At 39.0% G+C, this 21,306-nt stretch overlaps 1 protein-coding gene across 1 annotated transcript; it reads left to right on the plus strand.

The window, feature by feature from the left end:
* The first annotated feature begins 483 nt into the window (after positions 1 to 483).
* Positions 484 to 21,306, plus strand: LUBEL (Linear Ubiquitin E3 ligase). The gene is made up of 23 exons (XM_089862878.1): positions 484 to 596; positions 7,128 to 7,174; positions 7,245 to 7,543; positions 7,598 to 7,757; positions 7,824 to 7,924; positions 7,990 to 8,243; positions 8,726 to 9,087; positions 9,151 to 9,606; positions 9,665 to 9,954; positions 10,244 to 11,119; positions 11,193 to 11,309; positions 11,371 to 11,637; positions 11,702 to 15,529; positions 15,957 to 16,154; positions 16,218 to 16,391; positions 16,447 to 16,545; positions 16,622 to 16,714; positions 16,776 to 16,890; positions 17,088 to 17,206; positions 17,261 to 17,374; positions 17,443 to 17,591; positions 18,029 to 18,197; positions 20,071 to 21,306. Exons 2-23 carry the CDS (start codon positions 7,135 to 7,137, stop codon positions 20,116 to 20,118), a joined length of 8,328 nt encoding a protein of 2,775 aa, XP_089719004.1. The 5' UTR covers positions 484 to 596; positions 7,128 to 7,134; the 3' UTR covers positions 20,119 to 21,306.

Here is a 21,306-nt window from a genome sequence, read left to right on the forward strand (position 1 = left end):
AAATACAAATAAAATCTTTGAAACCATCCAAAATTCTGGGACGCAACCTTTGCGCTGTACCACTTTGGGTTCAAATCCTCGAGGTAATGTGGATCACTTCCCGTAACTAATGAAAAATACAGAGGTACCGGCGTACAGCAAGGAGTAATATAAAACAGAGGACTATCTTTTCGACTTGTAATAGTACATAGAAGCCTTCAGCATTTTGAGGAAGTGGTCGATGCTATTTAAAGAAAAGACCTGCGATGCCAAATTTTTCACCAAAGAGGAGAGAAGTACGAATATTCGTTAAATCCTCTGGCGCGTATCTGCCGTTGGAGTTTTTTAGAACCTGGAAGTCTGTAAGAACATTTTCGGATGCTGGTTGTCCCGAGTCTTTGGGGAAACTGTGCGCGAAAGCTAAAATACCCATCCGCGATGTTATTAGTAAAATATTTCTAGCTCTTTCATTTAAACCCGTACATTTATACCCGTTATGTATGTATACAAATTTATCCTAATTAGAGTGTTTACTATACCAAAGTGAACAGTTTGTAGCATAACCTAATATTTTTCAAACCTCCAATTGGAAACTGTGCTATACTTGAAAAAAGAAAGTAAGTTATCAGTTTTGATTTCTAATATTTACAGCTGGGTGTTGTGAGTATTTTTTGAAAGAGGTTTCAATGCGTAATAAATAAATGATATTGTTAATGGTAATTAGAGTGGTGCTGTTAATGTCTTTGATGACCGATAAGATATTTTATAGCTTGAAAAGCAAGGAAGTGGGGACTTTACTAAGATAGGTAAAACTCGAAATCGCATTGGTTCTTTCTCATAATCTAACGCGATAACCGAGATTAATTTCTGCATTAAGATCCACGGTCATCCAGGAAAATGATACAACTAGTATACAACAACTATACGATAATTTCCTTAAATTAGAACGATATATTGTTTCTGGTTCATTGTGTTTATGCTTTCACTTCGCGGCCATCTTGGCAAAGGACTACTGAAAGTAATCAGTCTTTCGGCGGTAAACTGGTAATAGTCGAAAATAGAACTCTGCCATATTTGATTAGTCCTAGTAGCTCAATAATTTTTTCAACTTTGTCTTTTAGAATTATTATTAGAATACCACTCACCTATTTTTATTGCTACCTGAGCAAATAATTAAATCAAAGATTCAAGTAATTTGAAACTTTAGTGAAATTTCTTGCATTAGATTATTAAATTCCCTTTGATTACTGAAATAGCTTTGACAAACGCCCTAAGATGGCAATGGGGAGGGAAGGGGCGTAAATTATTACGGTTTGTGGCGTCTGTGTTTAAATCGTTATAAATGGGTTCAAGGAGCGTTCCCGGTCTATAGTCTCTATAAGATAAGAACGCGTCATGAAGATACTTTCGGTTATTAATGGGACACAATGTTTCCAATTTTAGTAACTAATGGTAGAGGCCTAGACAATAATTTATGGCAGAGATTATTTCTGTGGTGTACTGGTATGCGCAATAATTTATCTTGTCTGGCTTCCCATTCGGCCAGCATCAAAGAACTACTACAAGGTTGGGGTCACTGTTGCAGTTTTTTTAATTATATTTGACTAAAAGCATAATAGAAGGTGATAACTGTAATGATTTTCCTTTAACATTTAGATTTCAACTTAAAGACATTGCTGCTATTATGATATAAAATAGCTACTAAGATTTGGAAATTTTAATGGGTTTAATCAGGAATCCGTAAGAAAGGCTAATAGTAATAATTGTGCCACCATTTCTTCCATGTTAATATCTATGCGGGTTTTGTGGGCGGAGCTTGAGTGCTTTACGTCACGCAACATAATTTGGATACCTGTGATTTCATTTGTTGGTCGTCTATTTATTAACGTAGCACATGGGCAATAAAGTCGAGAGTCCATATGACTGTGACGAAGCAACGCGAGGTTAGGCGCATGCGAAACGTTCAACTCGCAGCTACATAAATTATTTGTGACGCAAAATTTATCATACGTAACGATTAGTCTGGCTCCTCCTTCAAAGCCCTTCTAGATAATTGAGTAATTGGCTACACAATGATTCCTATTAGCTTGTGAATTCCTGTTTTTATGGTAAAAAGAGTGGTTTTCTGAAGATGTCATCAAAGGGTTTGATGTTAATAAAATTCAGACTTGAATAGACAGTTTATTCAATATACGGAGACAGGTAACACTTGGCGTCTGCCTGCTATTCCAGGAATAAACCAGTTACGAAAAACGGTAGGCTTGCAATTGGGATGAAATGTGTTTTCCTGCTGCGGCGCAAGTCCTCGAGTAGAACTCATATGTCTTGTTTGATTATGCAGGATGTCCCTGATAAGTCTGGCATAAATTAAGGGGAATGTTCTTTGGGCTATTTTGAGTCCAAAATTTTCTATGACATTATGCCGCCCGGGCCTCTGTTTTTGAGTAATAATTTGAGTATTATAAGTATGGCTCATTTATTAATAAGCATTGCCTTTCAGTTTCATAATTAATTTTAAGGGATCATCCGTAAAATACTCCAATCTTAACTTGAAAACAGTGACCCGAACGGCATATCAGAAACACCTTGTATAATCTTTGTGACTATGTAACGGTACCATTGATCACGTGACTAACAACTGTTACACGAAAATCAAAAACATCATGTTGGGTTTCTACACTGTTGAGTTTCACAGTGATAGCGAGGGACTAACCATTCTCAGATTCACTGTACATCGATTACGGGTTACTTGTAATAATTTTACCATTGTCAATAGCAGAGCACCTTAAACTCTTCCTCGTGCACAACGATTGATTACGCCGAGAGACTATACGATTAGTTGATAATCCATTGAAAAAATTTTGCAATGTACAATTTTCTATAAATAGGTACGTGCTTCACTATTGGCTTGGATAAACTAAAACAGTAAAAAAAGCAGTGACATGATAGAGGCGGATTGTCTAGTTAAGTTTTGTCGAAACGGCCAGTGAACTTATCAAGCTTTAAAACGAAGAAGTGATATCATTAGGCCTAACACTTTCAAGAACTGAAGATCTTAGGAAATATAGCACAATTCAGAAAGTTTTATCATATGACTCATTGATCTGATTGGCGCAAGCTTCCAAGACTTGATTACTTCCATATGAAAGTGTTAAACTTCGTCATTAGCCTTCATTTTACTGCCGACGCTCAATTGCTCGTTCATCATTTAGTTACAAATGACACTTGGAGCTTATCCAAGGTAGGTAACCTTAGTACGTCTTCTGTAAAACGCTTTGAAATATGAAAAGGATGATTCTACAAATTCATTGCATTGATGAAAATTATTCTGACAAACGTTGTATCAGCTTTATTTCTTGAGTTTTGTGTCACAAGGGATAGACTTAATTTTAGAAGTAGGAATGGAAAACAGTTAGAAAACGAGCAATTATCTTAACACACAATAGCCAACGCTGATTACAGACACTAATTTACTAACACGCTACACGTCCACATGATTTTATGATAAAACAATGACATACCAACATACCTGACGCTATAATAAGTTTAGCCAACAGAACATTATACCTTAAAATAACGGACGATATAGAAGGGAAAATATTAAAAAAATAAATTCTCTCATTTAAAAGTAATTACCATTTATTTGGTCTTAAAAACGCTGACTACTGCCTTGCCATGTTTAGAGGTGTCTGCTACCCAGAAGTCGAACGAGATTGGTTGAACCAATCCCGTAGGAGTACGGGGTTCTAGCTAGCAGACGCCTCAAAACATGAAGAGGCAGTAGTCAGCATTTTTAAGACTAATTAAATGCTAATTATTTTGTAATAAGAAATCATTTTAATATTTTCCCTTTTATATTTATATAAAGGCCGTTCTTTTCAGGTATAATTTATAAGAATAATGATATTTTTCTTTAAAGAATACATGCTTTGAAAAGTGGTTATGTATTTAAAAGTGATCTATTAGATATGATCTCACCAAGAATTTAAAATATAAAAAAGAATATATAAAGCTAACAGGAATCTTTGTGCCTCTTGTATTATTATCTCATGTTAATTTCAAGGCTGGTTTTGTGGGCCGGGCTTGAGAACTTACTATCCGTCACGCTTCATAATTGTGATTGTAATTTCATTGGCTGGTCCGGCCCACGCGCAAAGTTCAACTCGCAACGAGATAGATCTATTATTCACGAGGTAAAATTCGTCATACCTAATTATTACTCTAGCTCCTCCCATAAAATCCGCCTAGTTACGTTGAGAAATGGCTACGCAATGATTCCAAGTAGCTGTATGTATTCCTGGTTTATATTAAAGGGGTAATATTGTTTAAAAATGTTTCAAACTGCGATGATGAAAGTAGATAATTCTCAAACCATAAATCGGTGTACATGAAAGGCGTTCTTTCATATATTCTATTTGAAAAATTCTTTCAAAATTTAAGAACCAATTTATATGATAATATCTCTTTTAACATAATCTTCATAATATCTTTTAACTCTTGCAATGGTATAATTTAGTTTATAACTATGCTTTCAATGCCAGTCACCACATCATTTTATTGATTCAAAGGAGAAAAAAACCAAGAGAATTATTGCGCGCCTAAATTACTGACGCCATAATCATGGATGGTTCAAGACTGATGAGTCAACCGTAAAGTTTTCTTTCACGTATATAGAAAAAGTATAATTTATACCCAAGAAGTATCCCGTAACGTTCAAAATAATGCTTTAAAAACAGGAAGGGAGTTGAGATGGGTTTCTTTTTACTAAGCTGTTTCTTTGACGTAAACATATAGAACATCCTTGGCCCGCGAAAATGCACCTACAGTTTCTAAGTTTACACTTCATTTGAAAATTTGCCAAAAGTCTAGGAATAGTTCCAACAGACTTTGCGCGCGAGAAGCGAGCTTAACCGTCTCTTTCTTTTGCTTAAAACTTTCTCCAATGTTCCCCTTTCCCATTTCTTAAAGCCAATCGCACACAGAGCATCGTCTACTAAACGGTACTCCAGTTTTGATGGAACCATAAGTTTATAAGATATGTATTTATACTTCGTAATGCTAGAGACTTACAGCTCGAACTAGTTCGAGAACGACAAGCGAGAATTAACTACGATCGGTTTTGCAATCCATCTTCCTATTTAGTCTGTACTAGGCCTTTTACAGCGCCTCACCAGACGTCGCTTTACTAAACTCTATGACGTTTCACTTACGTCACTTCATGACAAGCTCTCAGTAACCAGTGAAGCATGCGCAGAAGGGTATAAGTCGACCATTGGAGTAATAAAAATGTCAAGGTGGCACCACAGGAGTCTGAACCCCATAACCGTTCCTTCGCGAGTAAGAAACTGAAAGGCAATGCTAATTTGATTAAGGGGTCATCCCTAAAACATCTCAACTGCACCATGCAAACGGAGGCCATTAGGGCAAAATGTCATAGAAGTACATTTTCAACTCAAAATTGCACTGTTTGGAACACTCTCTGTATTTCAGTTCTCGGACATTGTAAACGTGTATTTGAAAATAACATAAAGGTTGCACCATGAATTCATACAGCTAATAGGAATCATTGTGCGCCTCTTATCTACCATGTTAATTTCTATGCGGGTTTTGTGGACTAAGCTTGAGTACTATCCGTCACGTCTCAGAATTCTGACGTCTTTCTAACCATGATTTCATTGGTTGGTACGAAAGTGAGGTCAAATGCGCCCTAGGTAATAATGATTAGGCTAGCGCTCATCCCACATACTCCGCCTAGATACGTTGAGAAAATGGCTTCAGAATTATTTCTATTAGCTGCATGCATTCCTGGCTGTACAGATGTCGGAACCAGTAGAAAATTCAAATGACAAATTTCTTCGTGTGTGACGTACTTCAGTGCTTTATAATCCTCGCACCGATAACCCTGGAAATAGGCGCATTCCACTAATTCGGGAGTTGAAAACGTGCATCCCAACTTCTTTTCCTCTTGTGACGGCCACATTTGCAATGCCAACGAACGCTTTATCTACTGGAGACCTTAATTTTACGTTTTTTATTTTAAATGAATGGTTTCTATATATTAACGGCGTTAGTCACTATGGTGCAAGGATAAATACATTTATCTTTATAATTTACCATTATTAACATTGTAGTGTCACCCAATAGGACATTATTCAAATTTTGTTTGGATTGAGTCTTATTTCAGGGATTTAGAATGATTAAGTTTTTGACGTGTGGTAACAGGCATGAGTACGTTCATTCGTCTATATAGGGTGTTTTGAAAGGTCTATCAGAAATTAAGGGATGTTCTTTGGTCGATTTCGAATCGAAAATGTTCTATTACATTTTGCCGTTAGGGCCACCGTTTTTCAGTATTGTTTGGAGTGTTTTACGGATGAAACCTTAATTAAAGTACCATTCTCTTTTAGTTTCTTAATTAAATTTAAAGGGTCATTATTAAAATACTAAAATCTTAACTTGAAAATGGTGGCCCTTAGGGCAAATTTTCATAGAACATTTTCGACTCAAAATTGCTCAGAGAACATTCCCCTTAATTTCTTACAGACCTTTCAGAAACATTCTGTATAATTAAATGTCTTACTGATTATCAACGCCCATCCCAAATTTGCATAATTTAAAATCGTATTCTATGACTTGATCCTGAGAAAATAGCAGTAAAAGGGATAAAGAAAATATTTATGGCATCATAAGTAGATAACCCTGTAAGTCTCCATGCTGGAACTTGCTAATAATTCACGGTTCTAATCTCTAAGTATGATACTCCGTATAATGCGAAATAAATAACAGGTCGTTAGAGAACAACAGCCCCACCAATTATTAACTTATCGTAAGTCTACCAACGTTTAATGCAAATCATGGTTGTGGTTTAGTTTAAACAAATGCCACTAGATGCTCCCATAGTAAGGGGTGGAGTGGAGCTGACTAGCCCGTTAAGATTAGGAAAGGCTAGTTGTAGCTCCGCCAAGTGGACGAATTCTGATTAGTACCTACCATTGGCGAGGTAAAAAATGTTAGGGGCGCCAAAGGAACTAACATTTGCTTTAAGGGTTAATCAAACACTGTTCTTGTGTTGCTATAGTTTATTGCTTGGGTACTTGATAAGATTATGTTAATGAAAAGAACAAGTATACATTATGTCATAATTTCAGGTGAAACATGTTCGTTAAAAGAGAAACCCCCAGTCCAGGAGGTTCAGGTGCGTTTATTTAAATGACGAATGCAACAGCATTTAAATGATAATATTTATTGGAAACTAAACATTTCAGATCGGAGCCGTGAAGGAGTTCACTGTGATTTGTGCGGGTCATCGAATCCCGCTGTTAGGTGCGATAAATGCAATGGACACGCTTTCTGTTTATCGTGTGATGACATGTACCACAGACACCCGAAAAGAAAACAACACCTTCGTAAAGCCATTGACAGTTACAATTCAGCGGTGCCTGGATCAAATATTAGGCCACCTTCAGGGCAAAGAGCAAATGTCCCGGGAGACCCCTCAAAAATGCCCATTCCACCACCCAGGAAAAAAAAAGGAAAGCCATTCTTCCCTGGATTCGGTGCTGAAGTAAGTCCCATGAATCAGGAAATAAAGGTCAGTCTAACATTTTGTCACAAATAGATTCCAGCTCTGCCGAAGAAGGAATTTTCGATCACAGAGAAGTTGGGGAGCATTCGCCGTTTTATGAGCAATCGTCCGCTCCCGCCAATTCCCAAAAATGAACTTCCCTTGCAACAAGGAGCGATACCACCCAAACCCAGAGCGGCTAGTCCAAAAACATGTAAAAGCACCGCATTTATATGAAATACTTTGCTCTAGATTAACACTTTTATATTTCAATTCTCAGCCAATGAACAGCAACAAGTTCTAAACAACAGGACTAGAACTCCTAGGCCACAAGAAAACAGATCAGGATCTCCAGAATATCAAAACATATTAGCTCATTTGGTATTTCACTCAGTCACAAGGTATTCATTAAAATAATAGTAACGTAATTGTTCTAAATTGACTAGACCAAGGTTGCCCAAAACTCCGCGGACGAATGGGAAGAAGAACCATCAGTATCTACATCGGGAAGTACAAGGGGAAGCAGTGTCGGTGATGATATTGGATGGGGACAGGATGTGGCACCCTTAGCGAAATCAGGGGCACCGCCACCATTAAGAAATAAGGCGGAAGACATGACCAATCCAGAAATGGAAGACTGGCAAGGTTTCGGAACTATGAGAAGAAATCAAATGCAGAGAGGATTCGCTCCTCCTGATGGGTAAAGTATTTTTAAACTTTAATCCTTTAGTCGAGGAAGCTCAGAGACTAGACCAAATGATTTATTACGCACAAGTGCGTGTCAATATAAAAGTAAGAAATGTTCCAGATGGAAAATTATGGCTCTTCATTTCCATAATTTATGTCAGCATAGCCATATGTTTGTTATTGTAACCGCAAGGGGCCATCAAGAACGACACTAACCCTATCTAGGTCAAAAATAAAATAGTCTATTTTCATTAGGGCAACGGAAGTTTTTCTTGTCGAAAAATAATCTTGAGATTAATAAGAGAGCCTATTTTCACATTGCTACAAAAGTAATTGTACATGATTTCCGCTTTCACAAGTCCCAACTAGCCGTACACCCGCCCGGGTGTCGCATAATTTTATTTATGTTGTTGTTTTACTAAAGATTCCTTATTTTACGGTTCAGTGAAAGAAATTGGGCATGTGTAACATGACTGTTTTAATATTATGTTTCAGTATGCAAGGCAGAATGGGACATAGCACAAGTATGGGAAATCTCCAATCTGGTTATCCAAATCCACAACTTCAGTCCCCGGGCTTATTCCCGGCTCCTTATCCCAATTACTTCCCGCAAGGCGGCGTTCCAGGAAGCGCTTATCCTGGTGTATATCCTGGCTTCGTTGGACAGTTTCCCCGAGGTTCATGGAGCCACTTGGCACAAAAAGGTGGTGAAGAAGACGACGATCTCGAAGGAGGTGAAGAAGATGAAGAACTGGCCAATCAAGGCTATAATGGTGGAACGCTCACTAAGTCTAGCAAAAGTCAAATGAAACGAAGTCAAAGCGTCATGTACGATCCCATCTTAGCAGCTCAACAAGGTAATCTTTCTCGTTTGTGAAATTGTTATTATTTGCTCGTCACTTAGTTATTTCCTTACATAGGCGGTTTCTTTCCGTTTGGAGCATTACCACATGGTTATCCAGGAAGTGGTTACTTCCCACCAGGCTATCCACCTTATTGGTCACCCCATCCTGGTCAAAGACTATCCACACCGTCGTCACCAGTACCTTCAACAAGAACGCTTAACAGAAAAACGAGGGGACGCAGCAGAAAGCACCAGAGGGATGACGAGAGTATGAGTTCCGACAGAAGTAGGGGCGATTCATCGCGTCGTGGTAGCAGAAGCAATCGAGTAAGATCAGAGTCTTCGGGACCAGACCCAAGTTCCGAGGAGGAGCACGAAGAAGAAGGGACTAAGACAAGGGATAACAGGACTCATAGCAGGAGTTCCGACGCTTCAAAGGATGAGAGAAGTCAAAGTAGGGGATCTGATAGTGTCAAAAATGACGCGTTAAAGGATAATAAGGAAGAAGAGTTTGTTGTTCCAGAAATTGAAGGTAATCTTACTCAAAGTATTGGAATTTGAATATCACATCTTGAAATTTCCTTAAACAGATAAACCACCCGCTCCCCCACCCCCAATTCCGACTGACCAATGGGAATGCACATTCTGTACATTCATAAATCCGCCTGGTGGTCGCGTTTGCGGTGTTTGTTGCAAAACGATATCATGGGCAAAGGACGCGGAGAAAGAGAGTGGAGACTCAAAAGGTACGACCTCACCCTCGTCCAAATCAGGCAGCAAAGACGAGTTAACAGAACTTAAAGAGAAGAAGAAAAAGGCCAAAGAAGAGTTTCTTAACTTCAGCCCTGAGTTTCTAAAAGAGCAAGAACAACTAGAGGAGGTGATTTTTAGAGACATTAAAGATACGATACCTATAACAGTTTACTTTGCATTAAGTCCAACCCTTCCAATGAAAAACCTTTCGCCGCATCACAATGTTTAGTTTATACAATAGAAAAATTATATTTTATCTACTGGAAAAAAAATAATAAGTCTTATTATTATTATTATGGAACATATTATAAGCTTATGCTATTATTTTATACCTCAATTATAGTTACTATCGCATTTGCATGCCTATTTACGAACCAGTCAGTCTATGAACATAAAATTAACTCTTTCTCGATCAGGAAATTAGGAAGCGCCTAGAAAGGAATCGAAAGTTAAGCGAAGGATTTCCTGGGGAACCGATATCTCGGAGAAGTTCTCTTACGGAAGCCACAGTCAAACCGCCCGAAGAGGAAACAAGTAGCCAACCAATCAACGCTTCAACTAGTCCGACCTATTCACCTCAACGTGAACTTTCTCCCACCCTTTCATCACCTCATCAATCCAAATCAGTAACTGTAGCCGCTTCACATTCGCCAGCCGCTCAACCCGCTTCACCAGTGCCAATAATAGATAAAGTAAATAGCGTCACATCCTCAGACAATAATGTAGCTAGTCATAGTTCCCAAGCGTCCTCTAGTGATAAAAATGTGAAGGCTCAACCAAGTATGAAGACAGACTCGTCGTGCCAAACTAATGTTGAAGAAGAAGCTCAACCTCAGCCTCAACTTTTAGGACATTCAATTTCCGTAGGTACGGACAATATTTCTGAAATCAGTCAAGACGACAGTTTAAACAGTCCGGCAGCTAAAGTCGAAATGGGAACTTCGCCGCCTCGTTTAACGAAGGACATGTCCCAGAACCTATTCGACAGGACGGGACACTATTCAAACCTAGAGCGTTCTGTGTCTCAGTCCGAGCTAAGAGACGACTTGATGTTCCCTGGTCGTCAATTCGCAAATGAAAGGAAGGAAGATTTCCACAGAGGACAATTACTTCGAAGTCTTAGCCGAGCTTCATTGGTCAGCGAGCCCGGAATGTATGGTCTTCAAGACCAGATTATAAGAGCACCCGATAGCCCATTCATGCAACGTAAAGGACTTGGAACAGATTGGAGAAAACAGCGAAGGCCGTCTGATTTGTCCAGCAGGGATTACATACCTCAGCCACAACTTCAAGTAAAAAAAATACATTCAAACAAAAGTTTCACGATGATCATTCATCAAACCTTTAATAAACTTTATTGATTAGGGTGGATGGTATCAAAGAGATTCAAGGAACAACTACCCCAGCATGGAAGACATGTTAGAAAGACGTCGTCAAGAAACCATGCGAGCTCAAGGATTGGAAATGATCCGTCTTATAAGAGTAATATTACCCTCTCCCACTTTAGAGGTCAAATGTTTAAACAACTCCACATTTCAAACAGAAAGCGGAACTATGTGGGTTCTTACCCGACGACTTGCAAGTGGCACTAAATCATTGCTCCGCTGATCAAGATCCGATAGACTGGCTAGAAGAGAATTGGACCAATATGATCGAGACTGTTGTTACCCTGGCTACGAACTACGGACATGATAAACCAGACAATGATGTCGGTATAATTTCGGCTGGAGAGGCCAAAGAGGCGTTGAGAATACATCGTGGAAATATCTGGGCGTCTGTTACGGAATGCGTAGAATCTCGACAAAGAAAGGTATATATTTTAAAGGAGTATAATAATTATTGTAAGATTTACCTAAAGAATTTACTTCCCTTAGTTTATCGAACTCAGAGCTCGTGGAAATTTCTCACGCCGTGAAATCGTAGCAGCCCTAACTGCTAACCAAGGCAATTTAGAACTGGCCTACTCTGAGCTAACTCGAACCATGCACAAGCCCTTCTCTTTCAACATCTGGGGTCCTGGTTCCGGAGTTGAGAACTTAGACAGCGCCAGACTCTCACCCAATGACGCGGCCCAAGGAAAGGGCTTGTTTGATCGTTACGAAGACCAAGCAGAACAGCCAAGAACACCTTACCTTCAACATCGGAAGCAACACTTAGGAGAAAGCACTAACATTCATCGCTCCATGTTAAACCTCAATATGATAGGACTTGAAGATGATTTTCGGCCCCTTAATGCTGGTGGTGGAGTCTCCCCTAAGTTAACTAGGAGATTTTCATTCACCGCCGGTCGCTCGAATGATTTCCCTGGGTTTTCACCCAATTTTAACAGAATGAATCAGAAAGGAATGAGTTACGATGCCAGCGACGATATGTCAATAACGTCAGAGGATATGGAAAGCGTGGACACACCATTTATGAAACCAAAAGAAAGGCAACCAAGGGAATCTGGACGCGGTAATCGTAGTAAAAAGAGTCGATCAACAACCTTCTTGAACAAACTTGCTTCTTTGAGAAAAACTCGACCCAAACCAGCAACCGAAACACAAGGAGATATAAAAACCGAGCCAGAGTCAGACTTAAGCGAATCTGAGCCCCGTAAAAAGCCAATGGCAAAAAGTGTCAGCGTACAACAATTAAATCGTAGCGTCAAAGATGAGAAACCGCAGCGCAGAAGTTTCTTGCAAAGAATGATGCGCGGCTCCTCACCGGCAGCGGAAAACAAAGAGAGTGGATTCATTGATTACACGAAGCAAGACACTAATGGAGAATTGCAAGCACGTGATCTTGAACACGCGGCCGAGGTCAGCTCAGAAGAAAAGGTACACGCTTTTTTGCAAAAGATGCCCGAAGAACAAGTCCCAAAACCCGAACCACCGAAAATGGGTTTTCTTCAAAGACTCGGTCTTAGGTCTAAAAAAGACTCCAGCAGCGCTGCGAGCGAAACTGGGAGTGTGGCTGCTTCTTTAGGCACTGAAAGTGATAAGGAAGTAGTCTTATCAGAATCTCGGGCAACTCCTATTGAGCCGAAAGCCGAGCTAGGTTTGTTACAAACTGAAACCATTGCTAGTACCCTGAAACAAAATGAGGTTGAAGTCGCTCCTGAACCATTATTAGAAAAACAAAGTCCAAAACTAGATATTCAAACAGCTAGATCAAGATTTTTCGAAGATTTGGCGTCTACAAGTGCCACTAACAACTTTAAAACTATAGACGCAGGCCATTCTCCAAAACCAGAAAAAAATTCAAATAAGACTGAAACAACTGCAAGTCAAGATGTGAAGCAAGATTCCGACCAAAGTCCAACAAATAATAATCTGGAAATTACTGAAACTAAATCTAATGATAGAGCTCCATCACCCAAACCATCCACAGCTAAAAGCACTTCAATAGCCAGAGCTGCCACTGATAGCCAAGATTCTAAAGCACAAACAAGCTCACACTTTAAAAATTCTGAATTATCAACATCTTTGGCAACAGCTAATGAAGATAAGAAAGTGACTGTTGCAAAATCTCCCAAGACTGATAAAACTGAAACCGAAAAGATTAAGGTCACCGAAGATGGCAAAAAAATGTCACCTTCACCTACGAAAGCCACAATCTCAGCTGAAATACCGAAAGCGTCAGATAAATTAGATGTAGCTAAGGCAGAAGCAAAAAGTCGAACACCTTCACCTACGAAAGCCACAATCTCAGCTGCAACACCGAAAGTATCAGATAAATTAGATGTAGCTAAGGCTGAAGCAAAAAGTCGAACACCTTCACCTACGAAAGCCATAATCTCAGCTGCAACACCGAAAGTGTCAGATAAATTAGAGGTAACTAAGACAGAAACCAAAAGTCGAACACCTTCGCCCAAGTCCAGTAAAGCTCAGCTCAAAAAAGTAGAATCAAAAACCGATTCTGATAGTGCGGCTGAAGAAAGGGTCATACGTAGAGAAGTCAAGGAGGAATTAATTGAAGAACGGGAAAAACCTAAAGATGACAAATCAGACACGAAGAAGGTGGGGGCCGATGGTGGAAACAAGAAGCCAGAAATTGTGCAAACTAAGTTAGAAATAGTTGAAACCATTGTCGAGATTGTGAAACCAAGGGATGAAAAAAGTAAATTTGGAAAAAACGTGAAAGAAGATCAAAAGAAACCAGCAGTTAAGAAGGTGGTGGCTGATAAAGATATCAAAGAGTCTAAGGAATTGAAAGGTGCAACAGCTGCAGAACCACCAAAAGCGTCGAAAGATATAACATACCCAGTATCAAGATTTGCGAAACCACGGGAACCTCTGTTTACATTCAAGAATAAATCACAGAGTATAGAAGACAACGACGAGACACCTAAGAAAATTGAAACGCCAAAGTTAACAAAGAAGAATGCGGCTCCACTTTCCACCGAAGAAGCAGAGAAGGATGTATTTTCTAACATACCTACATCACCCACAACGGGTTTACCCCTTAAATCCATTTTGAAGAAAACTCCGTCTTTCAACGAATCCACCCCCTCTAAACATTCCTACGATATTGAAGAAGTTACAAGTGATCAACCACTTACACTGAAGGAAAGCTCGGGAAATAGATACAAACAACTTAGTCTTGAGTCTGACGAACCTCCAGAAGTGATATCTAGTCAAGATAAGCCTTCTAAAACTAGGGATGCCAAAGAAACCTCAAGCAAACCATTATCATTTAATGACGGCAAAGAAATTTCAAACAATCCTTCAACCTCTAGATTTTCCAATAAGACTGTAACAAAATCTTTCACTTCAAATGATAGCAACGAAACCTCCACTGGGCCTTCTACGGCTCTAGAAGCCTTGTCCAAGTCACATACAGACGACAAAAAACATGACTCAGAGCCATCAACACCAAGCACCACGATACTAACCAAACAAAAACCAGAGCCGTCTGATGTAGCATCAACTTCGTCTAATGACGCTCAAACCTTGTCCAAGGAAACTGGTTCAACAGAGGAAGAAAAACCAGTTCGCCGACGTCGAAGACCATCGGACGCCGAGGACATATTGCAGCAGGCACCACCAACGACGACAACCACATCGTCGACGTTTCCACGACGCAGAAGGAGTGTTTCGACGGAACGCAGCAACGCACCCGTGTACAGAACCCGAGAGAGAAAAATGGACGCTCTAGTAATAGACACATCTGATGTTCCAGACATAGAACTCGCAAGCTTAGAAGATGACATCGCCACAATGTCGAAATATGATTTACCGAAAGGCGATGATATAGTAAACGAAACTAAAGACGACTCGGTCACTGATGCGAACGATTCAACGAAATTAGGCATTACCTCACCACGAGTCAGAAGGCAACGCAGTATTTCGAGAGACAGACTCTCGAGGACGCCTTCCGTGACCGACAGTCGGGAAGGTATCAAAGGCTCCACGACGGATATTTTACGCATAGCAAAACCTCCAGCCATATTAAAGCAAGATAGCTTCCGTGAGAGACGAAGATCGACTAGTTTTGACACAATGAAAGGTCGATTTGCGGAAAATAATGCCTTGGCGAAAGCGGCTAAATCTTTGGAAACCCCTCCGGAGAGTGAAAGGGCTGTAACGCCAGTTAAAATCGGCAGTCAAGTCGAGAAATACAAGCAAAAGGCGGAAGAAAAAAAGATCAAAGCTCTGACCGTCGCGAAGCCAATTGACACCTCAGCACCCGCTATGAGTTCTAAAAGGCTCGTGCTCGATGTAAGTATCGCGTTGCTCGTCATTGTGATACTTACATTTATTGCCAAAGGCGCTTACGAATAAAATCGAAAATTAACCGTGGTGCCTGCTGCATAAACGCATATGTCCTGGAGACAAGGTTCTTATTAAAGTATGTTTTGAAACGGACGTGAGATCAGCAGTACCAGTTAGAAGACAAAAATTGGCTCTTTAAGAATTTCTTTTGGAATATAATGTAAGTTTAAATGAGAACGAAGTCCTGATCGAGTGGAGCTCTAAATTATGAACATTTATATCAAATTGCGAAAATATTATCGTGGTGCTTGAAGCTCCTGTACTACTGATCTCAACAGAATCCATTGTCTTCAAGACGTGAAGCGTTATGCAGCCATCCCAGAGTCCCCCCCAATCACCGAAAAATTAAAGTAGATTTTACACGCACCGCCAGAACAAAATTAAAAATCTACTAGCCGAAGGAAAGTGCGAAACTTACGAACAAGCTGAAACGGCAGCTAGACTCATGGAAATGAATTTCGACGAAGAAGAAGCCATAGACGCGTCCAAAGAGTGTGGAACTTTGTACCAAGCCATCAGTTACTTGTCGCAGGAGTGCGAATTGTGCACCGGAAAGTTTCCCGTTGCAGACGTAAGTCATAGAACCAAGAACCAATTAGAAAACGTTAGTCTAAGACACCGAGTTTACGTTTAGATGGTTTCTATGGTCAATTGTACGCATAGAGCTTGCAAAGGCTGTTTGAAGGCGTATTTCACGATTCAAATTAGGGATAGGAACATCATGGAATTAATTTGTCCCTTTTGCAACGAGCCTGATCTAACCAATGATGACATTGCTTCAGACTACTTCAACCACATGGACTTAATGGTAGGAGGGCCTAGGCTATATTTTATGGGACTAAAACAATTTATTTATTCACCAGCTCAAAAACCTAGTAGAACCAGAAATCCACGAACTGTTCCATAGAAAACTACGAGATAGGGTTTTAATGAAGGACCCTCTTTTCCGGTGGTGCTCTCAGGTATGTCGAAAAACCGGACAAATATTGCATTATACTTGAAATATTTTCAAACTTAAATGTTCGTAAAACGTCACAGTGTTCGTCAGGGTTCATTATAACCAACCCAAACCAAAAACGGTTACTTTGTCCCGATTGTAAAGCAGTTACTTGCGCATCGTGTCGAAAGAGGGTGAGTGCGTTAGTCAAATGATAATGGCTAATTAGAGCTTACTAATTGTTGTGAAAATCAGTGGGAAAAACAACACGAAGGTGTCACGTGCGAGAAATTCCTGGAGTGGAAAGAGGCAAATGACCCTGAAGTCCAAGCTGCCGGATTGGCTCAGCATCTTGCCGAAAATGGAATAGGTAAAATTAATATTATTTTGAAATTTACGACAATACTACGACATCACTGTCAACTAAAGCGCGGTCAAAATCATTTTGGGAGACTTCACGGATCCCCCTGTGTTGTTCCCAACATGATAAAAAAATTATTTCACAAACCTTATGCAATTATGTTTTTATACGCAGTGCAAGTACATTAGTAACTTTTTCCACTGTAGATTGTCCGAACTGTCACTTTCGCTACGCTTTGGCGAAAGGGGGGTGTATGCACTTCAGATGCATCCAGTGTCAGTTTGACTTTTGTAGCGGCTGTGGCAAGCCTTTCAAGATGGGTCTTGTAAGTTCAAACTATCCATTTCAAAGTGATGTATTAAACTTTCAACTTTTGTAGAAATGCGGAGTTTCGGAGTTCTGCAGTAAACTTGGACTGCACGCGCATCACCCAAGGAACTGTCTGTTTTATTTGAGGGACAAGGAACCAAATGATCTACACAAACTATTAGATGTATGTCGCTTTACTCGAATCTGGGTTATCATAGACACGGGTCTTAATAATCGAAATACTTTGTGAAGGAATTCAATGTGACCTATAACACTGAGCCACCGGAAGGTATGGATGTCAAAAAGGTTTGCCAGGTAATGGAACAAAAGGAGACATCAGATGGCTTGAAGGACGATATATGTGGAAAGGATGTGAACGAAGGATACGCTGGACTTTGCAGGTAAAATAAGCGATGACTGTTGTCAGATAATTCGCTTCGTTATAAAAAAAATTGGTGTTAGAATATGTTACAAGCTTGAATATTTAAGGTGAACTGACCAATCAGAGATTAAAATTAGCGTTAATTAGCTAGTTATAATGTCTTTGAACGAACATAGCCGCTTAAACACTATAGGGTTAAATTAAGTTCAAACAGTCTTAAACGAAAGAATTGAACAGTGTGGCCCAGTCTCTATGTGTGTTCGGCAGCCATGGATGGGATTTAAACGCCTAGCATTGAAAGTTGTAAAAGGATTAAACACTGTAGGCACCTAAATCCTCTTTGCCAAACACCAAGACTGGACCACGATGATTTTCATACTGTAGAAGCTCTAGTTTCCTGGAATAGCCTAGATGGTAAATGGACGATGAAACTTGTTTGTTAATTAACGTATTTAGGATCCACTATGTCGAGTACTTGGTTGGCCTTATAAAGAAAAATAACTTGGATCCGATTAACCTGTTCGACGAATTCGAATTAGAGTTATGTCTCAAGAGGGCCACAATTAAATTACCACGAAAGCCATACGGAACACCCGTTAAAATTTATCGAGCGCAACTACTCGAGGTTATTATTTCCATTTCTTTATTCTTTGTTTTTCTTTCATTTACTCGAAGATTGCATTACATTGAGTTCTTGGTGGCGCTCATAAATAAGAACAGAGTAGACCCCGTTCCAATTATGGACGTGCATGACCTACAGATTGTCTTACAAAGAGGACATAAAACGGTGCCGGAATACGAAATCAGGGAAAGCGAAGAGCAGTATAGACAACGGCTGATTGAGGTTTGTAATTCGAAACCGAGGAACCGTCATTTGATCACGCTTTTGATGTGCAAACCGCTTATTTCGTGATAACTCTTACAGTAAAATAAAGACTTCCGAATTCATACAATATGGCTATGATTAGGGTTTGCAGACAGTTTGAGTTTAAGAGTTGACACTAGAAGTTTTTAATTCCATTTTGCACAAGGTGCTTTTACGAGACTTTCCTAGTAATATCTTTAACAATCTCAAAAGTACAACCTTGTACAAAACGTTCCAACCAACGGAAATAAATAACTTCTTGGTCACCAATCACGAAAACCATATTTTGCATTTTCTAAGCGCTGGTCAAAATGGTTTCTAGCTTAAACTAGGACTCTACGCTTATCCAACTACTACGAAATTTGCATGTTATATTCCATTAGCATTGTCTATTGTCTAGTCAGATAACAGTACTTCAGTAACATAGTAGATACCCATAGACATTTTGTGCCAAGTAATGGATGAGCTTGGGGTTGTAGTTAATCATTTATTGTTTCCCAGCTAATTGCGCAAATGTAACGTTGTTGTTTTGTCAATAACCCTAAAATCTGTGTTACTAGAACGCATTATGGAGTCCTATTTTAAGGAGAAATTAGCAAAACTTCAATCTGTTAACATCTATAACTAGGTAAAACGCTTGAATATAAAAAATATTTATTTCAAATAGGAAGCATTCTTAATCTAACTAAAATATTAAAGAAAATAAGGGTAATTAATTTACAAGAACTTCAGTGTGAAGCAGATAACGTTGAGGTATCAAATTCTATTGGGAGTTAAAATCTAGCCTTTCAAAATATTGGCTCTAAAATACTGGTAAAAACCATGATTCAAGAAGGTGATCACATCAAATCCCTTGCTATAATCTAAAATCTTGAAAAATTCATTCATAGTTATGAAAGCTTAAAAATTTGTTTGAAAAGTTAGAAGAGATATTATGACGAAATTGATCATCGACTAGGTAGACTTCATTAATTTTTACCCTCGATTTGAAACGTGAACATAAATCATCAACACATCATTAATGCAAATTTGTTTAAAATATTCTATCACTGTTGCCTTAAAAACGTACACTTAAAGTATGAGCATGCCACCTGGAACTTAAATGTATCTTGGCGACACAATTATAGGGTCTTAGATTCTATGGATCAGGCCGAGTAGCACCATAAGTTTATAAGATATGTTCCATAAGTATGCCACTCCCTATACTTCGTACTTACTGAGAGCTAGTTCGAGAACGACACGAGAATTGACTACACTCGGTTTTGCAGTCCATCTTCCTAATTAGTCTGCACTAAACCTTTGACAACGCCTCACCAGGGGTCACTTTACTAGTATCCATGACGTTTCACCTACGTCACTTCTCAGTAACCAGTTACAAAGTTATGGAACATATCATATGAACTTATGGTAGCACCAATACAGTTCGTTAAAAATGGTCCCCTCTAACGAGAAAATTGCTTATACGAGTGTTCTCGTTTACAAATAGTAAAAATATATCTATCTACCACAAATACGGTGTATGACTACATTTTTAATGACCAGTACCGCCTGTCTTTTAACAATCACTGTCTACACTATTTTCTGTGCCTAACAGTAATTTAAATTGTTACAATTTCCCTTCCCAATAATTTAGGTTATCAAAGAACAACTACCACTTGAAAAAATCGAGGGAACTTTCTAAGAGCCAGCACGCAATACGACGAGTCTGACCATCTGACGTTGACGCATCAATATCATCAGAATTCGAATCACGCTTTCAGTCTGTACTTATCATGTCCAGGTCTCTAAAGTGGTAGGCATAAATAAGCTAAATTGGTACACGTACACGCGCGTAATAAAACAATGGCCAACTACATTTTAACTTCTTCGCAAATGTCGCTTCGTAGACAAAAAAGATTGTAAATATACATTGGCAAAAGAGAGAAATAACGCTAGGTTCTGCACTTCGCAACTTCAAACTTTCCAAAAGCTTAGTATTCGATAACAAATAGATTCAGTCCCAACTTTTATACGAATTATTTCTAATCCTTAACAAATTCCTAAATATTCATACTTATCACAAATATTACACTTTAAGCTACTGTTACTGAGATGGACTATTATATTTTATTTGTGCCATTTTATAGAAAATCAAGTCAAATATAATCCTCACAGATATTGCCACTACATGTACTGCTCATATCGGCAAGAGTAAGGCTAGTAGTACGCAATTTCTTGCCACGGGGACAGACAAAAGCTTTCACTCTTTTAGTGAGATCCTATCACTGGTCTTTGTTAATGCAGACACGAAATATAACTTTTGAAGTTTGAACAGTTTCGTGCCTACATAAGCGTGTCAATTTAAACGCGTGGGGTTTTAAGCATGCGCAATTAGTTGCGCAGTGAGTGAAACTAGCTACAAACATGGTTTAGCTAAAATAGGGTATAGAGGAAATGAGAAGCATAGAATCTAACAGCCTTGAATAGAAATTTTGTATTTTCTGATATCAGGTTTACTGTAATTCAAGAAGAGCGCCCCTACTCTATGTTGAGGAAAACCTTCAAACCTTGCGCTTTCAAGATCAGGGTTTACTCCTCTCTTTAGTTGACGCTCGAGGAACGCAACGTGATTCTGTAGGGTTTATATTTGACTTGAATTTAACCAAATCCCAGAGTGAACAATCCATTCAACTTTTTAGTAGGCGTTTTTATAGATAAGTCCCCATATGACAATTGCATATCACCATATAATTTATAAATCATATATTTTTTCTCCTTCTAATGATTAATATATCCCTCAAAATTATACAAAACTTAATTGTTGGTTTAAATGTAAGGTTGGTTTATGGTTAAATACATGCACGTAAAGAATGTAAATGCGAGTGATAAA

This window comes from Phalangium opilio, unplaced genomic scaffold, assembly GCF_054372755.1.
Source record: "Phalangium opilio isolate 3A_F unplaced genomic scaffold, DU_Popi_V2 ptg000662l_1, whole genome shotgun sequence".
Lineage (NCBI taxonomy): Eukaryota > Metazoa > Arthropoda > Arachnida > Opiliones > Phalangiidae > Phalangium > Phalangium opilio.